The 13,026-nt window shown below is 40.0% G+C and overlaps 1 protein-coding gene across 3 annotated transcripts in view; it reads left to right on the top strand.

Annotated features, from left to right (window-relative positions):
* The window catches only part of LOC116848431, a 230,144-nt gene that overhangs the window by 196,077 nt on the left and 21,041 nt on the right, over window positions 1-13,026 (top strand). For all 3 annotated transcript variants that reach the window (XM_032824521.1, XM_032824520.1, XM_032824523.1), the window contains exon 3: window positions 2,724-2,922. In XM_032824521.1, coding sequence (XP_032680412.1) covers window positions 2,724-2,922 — 199 coding nt within the window. The remainder of the gene's footprint in view (window positions 1-2,723; window positions 2,923-13,026) is intronic.

The raw sequence follows: 13,026 nt of genomic DNA, 5'->3' as shown, positions 1-13,026 counted from the left end.
GATATATATATATATATATATATATATATATATATATATATATATATATATATATATATGTTGAAAGTTTAATTATTCATAATTAAAGACCAAAACACAATAAGAATATCCTGAATTAGGTACCTGTGCAGGCATTGGTACTTTTTTATCTTAATCTTACTCTCTAAATATCTTGGAGTTTTGGAAATTTTATTCGTAAAGTAGATCATCTAGTTATTCGAATGATTCTTCATTATAAAGTAAATTCTTCACTTTTAATTGTCAAATTAATAATACTTTCATTCGAAATTAAAAAGTGAATCTGATGTATCCACCGTTACAAGATATTCATTCATATTCATTCTGATTGACATTCACTCTTGTGATTTTAAATGACACTATTTTCACTACCACTTCAAAAATACTGCCACTTTTCATTCGTTTCGAGTAAGATTCCATTTCAAGAAATTTAGATAGTACCAGTGATTGCTAGGTATACTTCAACGTAGAGTTCCTGGGAGCCTTCGTGCTCTCTATTAATTTATCTCGAGGTTCTTTAACCGCACGTTAACGTTAGACGCATCATAAAGTACAGTTAGACCCGTCCTATCACTCGTCAACAGGAAATCGAGATACGTATTCAGACTAATTACGTTATAGAAAACAGCTACGGAGGTTCCCAGGCGCGTAACATTACGACTGAAGACCCGTATCTCCGCGTGGCACAGAAGTGTTAAACAAGTGAATGAACGAACGTCCGCCGAATGGGTGAATGAATGAATGAGCGGTCGGTCTCTCGCCGATGACGGCGACGAAGATGCAAGACGCCTCGCGAAGAGATGACCGAGAGAAAAACGGCAATGAAGAGAGAGAAAGAGAAAGAAGAGGGAGAGGGAGAAGAGGTCACGAAAAGATGAATATTAGAAATAAAGGAAGAAGATATAAAGGAAATATTGAAGAATAATATGAGTAAAAAGCCAATGCAATCCAAAAAATCAGATAATAAAATTTTATCTAAATTACCTTAATTTTAAATTTAGAATTAATTTTAGACAAATAATTTAGCAAATTGTCTCACTTTTAAATTTAGATGAGTAAATATAAAGAATAAGTAAAAAATTAAATAAGAAAAAACTTTTATCTACTTGTCTAAAATCCAATCATGAAAATTTTGTTCAATTCTATCTTCTCAGGGACATTGATACTTTTTATATCAAGCTTTTAATTTTTACGACGATTAACTATCTCTCTGCACTGCCGGCAAGATCGATCGCGTGTTCGATCTCTTCCCAGTTGCTCCAAATAAAATCTGAAAGACGATCAAAGAGCCGGTTGAGCAGCAAGGAACGCGCCAAGGATCGGAGGAGAGTGAGAGGAAGATCGAATGGTGGTGGCCGGAAACGTATCGTGCTGGATGGAGGCGCGGCGAGCACGTACGAGAAACACGCTCGTATGTGCTTCATTCGGCTTTATTAGAAGCCCGGCGCGCGGCGGTCGCTCGTTTACACCGAGTAAACTCGGCGAAACGCAGTTTACGGCCCGTGCTTGTCCTCTAGTACGTCGCACCAGCCGACACCGACTCGCTCGCCATGATCTTGAATGGCTTCAATTAGCTTCGTTTAGGCGAGTAATTGTTTCTTGAGAATTCCCGCAGAAATGCTCATTCAAGCACGTCCGCGTACGTATCGTAATCGAGAGAAAATCCCCGCTATTCCGACGGTGCGCCCTGTAATCGACCTCTTCTATGACTGCCACCCTTATCTTTCCTTTTTGTATTTTTCTCAAAGTCAACCGAGACTCGCGCACACATTTTGATACGATTTTACGTATTAGATACTATTTCTCTGATTTCTTAATAACAATTTGAATTCAGATTTTTAAGCTCCGTTCAAACGTATCGAACATATCGAAACAAGTCGATTAAATATCATATTTAGTGCAATCGGCCTTTTCTATAAGACCGCTACTCTTATCCTTTATTTTTCTACAGAACTCACACGCATTTTGATGTTGAGAGAAAAAATATAAAAAAAAATATTTATTCGTTGAATCTCTAAATTCTTTTATTTAAATAAACAATTTCTTAAAAAAAACTAAAGTTTCAAGAACAAATATATTTTCTTACTTAGAAAACATTTTACATTAGTATAAGTGAAAAAGCGATTAGTGCCCACTGAATAAATATTTTTTATTTCTCAAATATTTTTTCTTTCGGTGTGTGATAAGTGTTAGATGTTAAATGAGCCAATTTTTCAATAATACTTTAAATCTGGATTTTTCGATTTAATTCTAGAGAACCCTAAACATTAAAAAGTTACGTGAACCATAAACATATAAAAGTTTTACACAGCGCATTTTTATTTGATCCATAATTTTCGGAAAAATAATGTAAGTTCTATTTTTTTCAAATCGGTGTAGAAAACATCGAGAAATATGAATCTATTAATGTTTTTGCCATCTAATAAAGTTGAAAGAAGTTATGATGAAAAAACGAAACACATATTTTTAAGAACGATAATGTTTGAAAAGATGGTCTGAATAAATTTTATTTGTGTTCAGGATTCTAGGGTTAAACTCTGTTTAAACGCATGAAACATTAGAACAGAGTATAAACTTAAATCTAAGTCGAAATTGCTATTGGAAAATCGACTTTTGATTATTTATCTCAATGATATCAACCATGTCTCGTCCTGACATCACTTTGTTTCTCTCCCTGACCTATTGTTTTCGCATTTTATTTGCAGAATTGCAGAATTGGCCTCGCTATTTGATGAAGCACGACGGACACATATGGGCTATTAGTACGCGAATCAAGCCCCGATCGACAACTGCTTCTGATCTCCAAGGTGATAGAAGTCTTTGTCGGTGCTCGCGGGGCTCGATTCGAATCAAACTTTGGCGGGTCCACCGCCTTGGAAACCTTACGAAGATGCCGACAAACGGGTAAGGTTAATTGGTTGGCGCAATAGATCAACATAGAGACCTTTTGTCCAACGAAGGGCTTCCGTCCTCCCCTCCCACGCGACTATAAACATTCGCGGTTCCGTTTCTGTTCTAGATTTTCCGCTCATGACTCACTCGCCAGCTTCACTATTTCTTTTTTTTTTTTGAACGTCGGTAAGAGCCACGAATTAATTCATTGCGCGATTAAACGCGAATTCGCGTGTCCAGCAGCGACGCGCGGCACAGCGAAAAACAAAAAGCTCTCCCTTCTGAGATGGATTCGCTCTGCTGTTTGCGGTCTCGCTCCCTTCTACACGAGAGCGTGTGCGTTCCCTTTAATAAGTGGCGTTCATAGAGGACCATTTAAATGTAACCAACGACTCGATCAAAAATTTTCTCGCCAATGAAAGCTGAGACTGGTTCCCTCAGGCTGCACTTCCTGCTTAAACGGCCGACTCATTTCGTGCACGGCATAGACGGCCGGGGAATGAGAGAGATAGATAGCGAATTAAAGTACAATGAAGGCTCGTGTCTTTGTTGCTGTGTTTCTTTCTCTCTCTCTTTCCCTCATACAAATGACCATTTAAACTAGTGGACCTGCTGCTTAAATCCCGCGACCTTCGAGTTTCGCCGGCTCGACTCGGATTTCTCGTTGATGTTGCTGAGTCGGCTTTTAATTTGCACGTTAAAATGTTTGCATGTAACAAATTTATACCAGATGTTTATAATCTCGTAACTAGTTTCCACTCTATTAAGCAAATATCTTTGACACTACAAAAATTTTATATAAAAAACTAAACTATTATGTTGAAGGCTCTCTGAGGTAAACAACTTAATTAAGAAAAAGATAAGGCCTACAAGAGTCCTGGACGTTAGTGTGAATAATTAAATTATGGAAGGGTAATATTGGTATAATATAATTATGGAAGGACAATATTGCGCGTATTACTATTACACTATTACCTTCCCATAATTTAAGCATTCGCACTATTCAGCGCACAGCTCTTGTAGGCTTTATCTTTTTTTTTTAATTAGATTGTAAACCTCAGAGAGAGAGAGTCTGTCTCTTAATTATTATAAAAGCTTTCAATTTAACACAGACGAAACTAAATGGTTACTTGTTTCAACATGTGTGGTCAGTTTCGTAAAATACAGAATCAATCAGCCCATCAGATTAGCTTATTAAAAGGCAGTTAGAAATCTAACTTAAAAGCCTAGATATGAGTTTGGCTGATGTTTTAATAGCCAGGAAAGTGGTTTGAAATAAAACGTTCGACGCATGACGCATCTCAAGAGCGCGTGTGACGCTCTTGACAATCTCCATAATCCGCGACGCGTATCCTTCTTAATAAACGAATTCATCAATGTCATCGGCAAGCGCGAGGGACCAATAATGGACGTGTGACCCATCCGAGAGAAGTGTCGCTCGTTCACACTGTTCATTTGTCCCTAGATCCAGATTCACGAGCGCGAGATAACAAACACGAGGATTTTGACCAACTTATCCGCGTGAAAACGAGAAAGAGCATGGAAAACATGCGCGCGCGAAGGGGAGGAAAGAGAAAGAAAGAGAGAAAGAGAGAGAGAGAGAGAGAGATCTCAAGAGCGAGGAGGAGAGGCCAAATTAACCGGCGCGGATAAGGCTCGTGTCCTTTCTCCCTTTACCTCTTATCTGGCGCGGTGTGGTCTCTCCTCCCTCGCAATGAGAGTGCGCGTGCGTGGCGTGCATGCACGCCTCATACTCGCACACGCACTTTATCGAGAGAGAGAGAGAGAGAGAGAGAGGAGCCGCAGAACGAGTGAAGCCGACTCTGAATGACTGAGTGACACTCGGCTGACGTCTCTTCCGGTGTGTCTCGTGTTACACCGAGCCCGTTAAGCGTTTGTATTAAAGTTACGGCATCGGGCGCGTGCCACCCACCATATAATATGCGCGTATGATTTTTTGTCGCTGCCCCTGCCAGAGAAAGAGAGAGCTCTACGTGGACCACCCGTCGCTCACTTGTCCGGAATCGCGATCGTAATAATCCGCGCGCGAAAGAGGGCGCCTTCCGTATGAGCGTCCATCGCGCGAACGACGCAAATTCAATAAATTCGCAAAGCTCCAATCAGACTTGCTCCAATTTCACTTACGCAACGTCAATTGAGCCTCTCGTTCAGAGAAGTTTCGACGCGTTGTTCTCTTTGATCGCTTCTTGTGAAGAATTTGATAATCTCGCGCGGGCAAAATGTCTAGACGTCAACTTCCACGGACGGAAGCTAATATCCGGACACGCGTCTCGTAAATTCAGCCGATTACATGCCGCTCGTCTCGCGAGTATTTTATTGGTGAGTAATCCGCCGACTTCGCGCGATGAGTCTATTTCTTAATCGATGCCACGACGATGAGCAAGACGCTAACACGCGGCACGGTTACGCGAGGCGAATCTTAAGTGCATTGCGTAATTAATTCCTGGGAGTCGCAAGGAACATCCGCGAAATGTAGTCACCGTCGTCGACTACAAACCGTAAAGAACCCGAGTCGAAATTTCGACTCCACATTGATCCTGCATATTCCATCGAATTTGCAGAGTCATTGAGGAATCTCGTGCTGTCAATCTACTTTGATGCTGCAAATGGTTGTTTGCTGCCGTTTTTTCCATGTTAAAGAAACTCCGAGAAGCACTCGTTCAAAAATTATTTAATATTCGGGCTTTTGCCTGAATTTTTTTTAGTCGTTTTAATTATTTTTAAATTATTTACTATTCGACTATCTGGATATATTTTAATATAACAGCTGCGATTCGAGCGGTAAAGACCCGAGATCCCATGTTTTCGATCAAAATCCTCGTGATAACCTTTCTATTATTTCTCCCTTCCTCCTTCCCTCTGTCTGTCTTCATTCTTTAGATCTTTGGAGCAAGACTAAACACGCGGAGAAATATTGAAGCTGATTTTTCCAATGAAAGAGTGAAAGAAGTGTTAGAAGAAGTTAGAGAAATTATAGCAATATACACATAATTCCACGAGATTCTCGGGTCTGTAGTAATAATCATTACTTAAAACTTGTCTCAAATGAGATACTCAGATTTTTATTCAGAGTCAGATCCAAGTTGTTCAGTCGAATTATGATAAATGTGACATTTATATATGTAGTCGCGCGCGATTCAACTGAAAAGCTGTCATCTAACTCTAAATTGAAATATGAGTATCTCACTTGAGACGAGTTTTAAGTAATGACTATTAATACCGGCTCCGGAGTCTCCAAAGAGATATCTTTCCACAGACTGCAAACAAACTGCCATAATTACTGTCACAAATTATATGATAACTAAATATAAACGAAGCATGGTGTTTTCGCACGTTAATCTATTAACTGGCAAATATATACGCGCGATTCGCAATTGGCAAAGTGTGGCTACATTCGAACAAAATTTATTAATAGATATTTTAGATTAGGATAAGGACTAGGATAAGGAGATTTTTAATTATTTAGTAAAGATTTGTGTGAGTAAAAGAACAAGACTTATGCTGCAATTCTAAGCAGAATCGTAAGTCTCGTAACTTATTCTCATAAAATTCATTAGAACTTATGAGTAGATTTACAAGTCTATGCAATATCATATGTCGTACAATCACTTATAAATATCGTAAATTACATGAAATCGTAGATATTTACGAGTTATTGTACGACATATGATATTGCATAGACTTGTAAATCTACTCATAAGTTCTGACGAATTTTACGAGAACAAGTTACGATTCTGCTTAGAATTGCAGCGTTAATATCATTTCTTCCTTCTTTTTCTTTTCTTTTATGGAAATTTTGATGAAATTTGTAATTCTTAAAAGAGTTGACAGGAAGCTGCAAAGGCAAAAATAACAGTTATGTGTCTAATAAATGCCAATAGATATTTACATTTGGCGATTCCGTACAATAATAATAGGAATAATAACATTGACAGACATGTGAGAAAATCTGACTTGCAACACAAAAAGCATTATTAGACATAAAAATCAGCACTTATCAGATTTAAATTAGAGATTACATTGTGAGGCCGATATTCGTAGTTGCAAATTATTCATGATCTTTGGAGAGCATAATCGATTATAAATTTGTATTCATGGACTGATTATTCGACTGTTTGGTTCAAAGTGCGTTTCTTATATGAAATAATGTAAGAAGTACAGATCGACAATTAATCGGAAGTCACAATGAAGCTATAATTATATGTTGGATGAAGACAAACTAAGAATACCGGCATAAATTTCGACTCGGATATTTCTGTATTCTCTGTAAGTTTGTCAAACGCCCATTAAAAACGGAAACTATAGAATAAATAATTTGGCATACCTTGAAGATATATGATGCATCGCTGCCTTCATCCTCCACATCATGGCTCCTTGATCCAGCGTCCTGACTACTCCATAGTAGCACTGGCACTCGCGTAGACACGATTCGATAGACACGTGTTAAACAATGCGATGCCGACGGGAGATTAATTAAGAGTACGAATCAGTTTAATCATGCGAGAGAAACAATAGATAACGCGCCGATACACGTGATCCGTCGCGTGTACGCATGTCGCTCGTCGGCCCGGAAGTGAATAGAAACACCCGGAAAAGTTCGCGAGGCACAAAAGTAAACATGACACCTTAAAAGCTCCGAATGTTTTGGTTGCGTAGAGGAACAATAGATAACGCACCGACATAGTCCGTGGTATGTGTGTCAACCGCCGGCTCGGAATTGAATGGAAACACCTGGAAAAAAAATTCACGAAACACAAAGATTAAGTACAACTGCCTTGGAGTTCTCCAATGTTTTGATTGTGCGGTCGCCCGGTGTTTATTGATGATTGGCGATAGGGAGAAACGAGTTTACATTTCTTGCTGAGATTTTTCTACGCTGAGAGAAAGGAAACTGATTGACTTAACCAAAATTATAACTACTTTTGGCCCCCAAGCATATTTTTTGGTTGTTCTAATACGAAAATGGTAGCAGTAAATGCACATAAAGTTATTATCATTAAAATCATAAAATTTATTGAGCAAACATGGTTTTCTTGACTATAATTTGTAGTTATTATTTATCTATGTTGTTATAGTTACAAATACCAAACATTCTTTTCTTTCAGTGCAATATTCGCGACGCACATCTTTTTTCGTAACTGAACATTACTGCATTTGATGCAAAATATAAGTGTCTAAAAGAAAACGTAGAGAAACAAAAAACATCTAAAGAAACTAACGCGATGAAAACAGATAAAGCGAAACCAAAATTTCGATTTGTCTGTTATGTTACACGGAGAGGATTTTGTAGTGAAAATTACGTTAGAATTATACTTCTTTTTGCAGAAATAAATAATAAACTTGACAATCTAGCCTGGTATACGATACAAAGAACGTTCAAGTAATTACAATAATTTTACGGTACAAAGTCAAAAGCGTATAACATTTTCAAATAAATGTCCAGTAACCTCAGTCATAATTCTTTACGGTCTAAGATTACAAACAGTTCTTTATAACTTTTATTACAACATTTTCCCGTGTATGCAGATTTGAAATTTTGGAGAGAGAGAGAGAGAGAGAGAGAGAGAGAGAGAGAGAGAGAGATTATAAATTGCAGTTCTCGCAGTTCAAGAGAATACTGTAGAAGTAACTGCACTATCTTGACGGTATCGATCTTAGCGATGCTGCAACTTCCGTCGATAATGCCGGGCTTTTCGCGGCACAGCTGTTCCACTTGTGTGACGACGAGCACTCGTTGGATCGAAACGACGCAGGGGGTTGAACCCTGCGAATCTTTCTTTCTCTCTCTCTCTCTCTCTCTCTCTCTCTCTCTTTCTCTCTCTCTTTCTCGATGCTCGACCTCTCGTTCCTCCCTGTGTTTTACGTTTGCCGAACAACGCGTTGTTTGTTTTAAAGGACCCGCTGCTCAAATGGGCAGCGGGTGTATACACCGAGCACGTTTTCACGACGATAAGACTCGCAACCCCTTCATTCGACCATGAGCGCTCACGTGCCAAATCGCCCACTAATACGCCGCGTGGAGAATCCCCGACCCTATCCGTGCGATTCGTCATGTTAACACGGCGACATTCGACGGAACAATGTTCCAGTACGCGCACGCGAATCGGCACGTTCGTCAGAACGTCACATTTGCATTCTGAGTTGCGATAAAGTTTACTGAGAGAAAAAAAAATGGCTTGCAATATGAAGATGGTAGTGATAATATGCATTTAAGGTTATTGTATCGCTAACGTTATGATAGAATTTAGTAAAAAAATGGTTTTCTTGATTAATAATTATTCCTCTATGTGATTATAGTTATAAATGCCGAATACTTTCTGCTCAGTGTAGGATTTAGATGTATTCTTTGAAGAAATTTGATGCTTACGAGGAACTCATGATAGATTCGCGGATATAAACTTATGAAGTATTTGAGGACAAGCAACATTTACTTGAATGCAGTATATGATTTCCTGTGTGCACACAGTGTAGAATGTTTACTGCAGCGTAGAATGAAGAAAATGAATGTTCTTCTGGTCAATTTTACGAACGTGGGTGTTCGAGCTCGCTCGCATACGAACGCGGGAGCGTGAGACATGGAAAAGAATCGATATTGCAAAATTCTCTCGTCCTTGAAATATTCATGTCGCGCCAACACCACCACGGCGGAGTCGGTGTTTGACTGTCAATCTTCTTACGACGATAAAGTGAACAAATGCCCACTTATCGCGTAAATTTGCAGTAATATGTGGGGGAAACAGTTCAGTTAAAACGTCTCGTTGAAACAGCACACGCCACGAGAGAACAGAGAGAGATCGTATTCGCGTGAGGTTACGGCCGTTGCGGGCAGACCGGTGATTTACGAAAATAGCCGCGAGAAAGAAGACATTCTTCCGCCGACGCGAGCGTTAGCGGTGGAGGATCTTTGGAGCCGCGCGCGCGCGCGACGCGCTTAATCCGACTCGCGCGCGTTCGATTTTTGCAAAAACTGCAAAACGAGACGGGTGATTCGTTGCAGCCTTGGCACGCTTAAGTAATAACTTGCATCACTGACGCGACGTCCACGAACGGTAACGGCGTGAGTAACGCGGCTACTGTGTGTTAACCGCGAGGCGAATAAATGAGCAAACGGAAACGCGATTCGCAGCACCGCTACGCACGGCATGTTTGCACCGCTTTGCGACCGTTTAGGGTCAATTGGATATTCTAGCTCGAAATAATCTGCCCGACTTAATACGCGTGCGGATAATCACTCCACGATAATCTCATTCGTAGCGGAATGCTTTACAGGATACGTAGACCGAGACGCATCAAAATAAGTTCTAAGACAGTCGTCGTTAGTTTTCCGTTCCAAATGATAACTGTCTCAATACTTATTTTAATCCGATCCGCTTTAGTATGCCCTACTATTATAACCTTAAGAAGACTCTGTTACAAAAAAAAGAAAATATTTTAACACTCAAAAAGAAGAACTGTGGTTTCCTGCTGTTTTTTGTAATCCTTATATTGTAAGAGAAAAGTTTTGTTTATCCTTCTATCGTATTCTAAGCGAGATAATACTTTTCTTCCAATACAAAAGGATAATATCGTGCTTATGTTTCCCTTGTGGTCTAAGAAGGATTCTCTTGAGATCATGTATAATCTCACTAAGAATCCCACTAAGAATGAGATTATAATTTTTCGCGTAAGCTTTCCTATACTATAAAAACTGATGTGCTAAATTTAACACATTTCATATGTCCCAAATCATTCACTCTCATTTATGTGTAAATTTAATACAAAACAAATATGTTAAAAAGTAATACGCATAATATGGAAAAAATTAACACAAGAATTTAACACTTGAATACCGTTAGGAATCACAGGATGTGTTAAATTGACATATTTAATATGTTAGACATAGATTATGTCAATTTAACATTTTTATTTCATCAAAACCGTAGATTAATATTTCTCTCAAATGTTAAAGTAACGTTTTATTTTAGTTAATTTAACATTATACATATGTCAATTTAACACAAACTGGGATTCCTGACGGTATTCAAGTGTTAAATTCTTGTGTTAATTTTTTACATATTATGCGTGTTTTTACCACATTTGTTTTGTGTTAAATTTACACACAAATGAAAGTGGATGATTTAGGACACATGAAATGTTAAATTTAACACATCAGTTTTCACAATATAGTTTATCTTTCTTTTCTCTTAAAACTACACGTTGCCTGACAACAACAAAAGTGACTGTCACAAGAGAAGATAATTCCTACACTTAAGTTTGCGATTTATAAGACACTCTAAGCGCTAGTTCAGAGTGAATCTTGAGTGTCCCAGCGCGCGCCATTCATCAACGCGGCATTAGATAGTCCTAGCGGCTGATTCTGGGAAATCGTGGAGCTTATGAACGGAGAAAACACATGAATGGAACTGTGCGCGTACTACATACCCGCGCGTAAGAACAACGGCGATAATTGTGAAGTTGTCTAGGGGGCAGCTGGTCGTGGTTGCGAGTCAAGGAGTTTGACCCGCGGCCGCGGTCGTCAATGAAGTCCCCCGGACCCAAGTAAGACCCAGGATACGAGGTCGGCTACTTGACCTCGCGGCGCGCGCCGGATGCCACCGTTTTTCTCCCTAGAATTGACCGATCCAATTGCGCGCGCGGCATCTCGCGAAAATTTACAACCGGAAATCTTTTTCCCATTCTCGACACATTCGAGAGAGATACACGGGAATTTCACACATTTCCTCTCTCTCCCTCGTGATAAAATATTGGATATTCAAAGATGTAAACAATCCTAAACAAGGGTAAAAATAACATGTACCGTTGTATCGTTTCCCGGATTTCTAGATTAATCGTAATATTTTGGCACGTTAAAAGAAAGAAAATGGTTGATCTAACTAAAATTATAGTTATTTTTGGTCCTAATCATATTTTTTGGTTGTTCTAACACGAGATGATGATACTAGCATGCATACAAAGTTATTATCACTGATATAGTAGAATTTAATAAAAAAGTACTTAATCTGACTAAAATTATAGTTTTCTTTTTAGTTTTTTTTCCCCGTCGCCGATACAATGTCGCGTACGCTCAGGAGCCTTCCGTTCAAATTCGACGTGTGCCTCCGTTTCGACACGTGTGTGGAGAAGGAAGAACAACCCGCATAGAAATTTCTCAGACGCAGTACAGATTCTGATCAGAGTGCTCAAATGTGTATCCCAAAATGGATGGTCTCACTACTAATTGAGAATCTTACGCTCTGTGGTGGATCAATATAGATCCACACGAGGAATGGCGTACGACCGCCGCAACCGCTAGAGCCTCCGTGCGGCGCCGTTTGGCGGCGCGCACAGGGAGTAGTTTTCTCGCGAGAAAATCATGATTAACAGACAATAAAAAGCCGGATTCCGCGGGGGGTTGACACACACCGCCGCTCTGGCTATCTCTAGCATTTTGCCGCAGCTAGAAAGTCCCCAGCTAGAACCCAGCATTCGCTGTAGAAGCGGCACCGAGACTCCTGGCGCTGAAGAAGTGTCTCAGCATCCGCTGTAGAAGCGGCTCCAAGTCTCCGGACGCTGAAGAAGCGTCCACAACCGTCGCATCCGCTGTAGAAACGGCAACGATACTTCCAGACGCTAACAAAGCGTCCAACTCGAGCAACCACGCCGAGAACAACGCGGACGCCCCCACGACGGGGACTATCACCCCGTGGAAGCTGCGACGATCTACGTCCCGCGGCGACCGTTGATACGGCCACCTATTACGACTTTGGCCTACGGAGATTCCCGAGTGGGACGACCACTATCTCCCCGGTTTGCTCTCGAAGACGATCACCACTCCAACAAGGAGAACCGGAGCACTTCCGTCCGGAACCCCAGGCGAAGGAAAGCTTTGGGAGAAGGAGAAGAGCTCACGGAAAATTAAACTAAATTCTGCGGCCCGCCGAACACTCAAAAGACTCACACATACACACACCCACACACACATGTAAAAAGTATGAACACATAAATAGATGTTTGTATCACGTCATTTTATATATCACGCCTTCGCCGCGAGCGAAAAGATCACACTAGAAATACAGTATGTTTGATAAGAGCGTGTACGGCAAAACTCAAAAACTT

The sequence above is a fragment of the Odontomachus brunneus genome, unplaced genomic scaffold (assembly GCF_010583005.1).
Source record: "Odontomachus brunneus isolate Ranch 3 - 2012 unplaced genomic scaffold, Obru_v1 Obru_scaffold_095, whole genome shotgun sequence".
In the NCBI taxonomy this organism is placed as follows: Eukaryota; Metazoa; Arthropoda; class Insecta; order Hymenoptera; family Formicidae; genus Odontomachus; species Odontomachus brunneus.
This window is presented reverse-complemented; position numbering and strand designations above follow the sequence as displayed.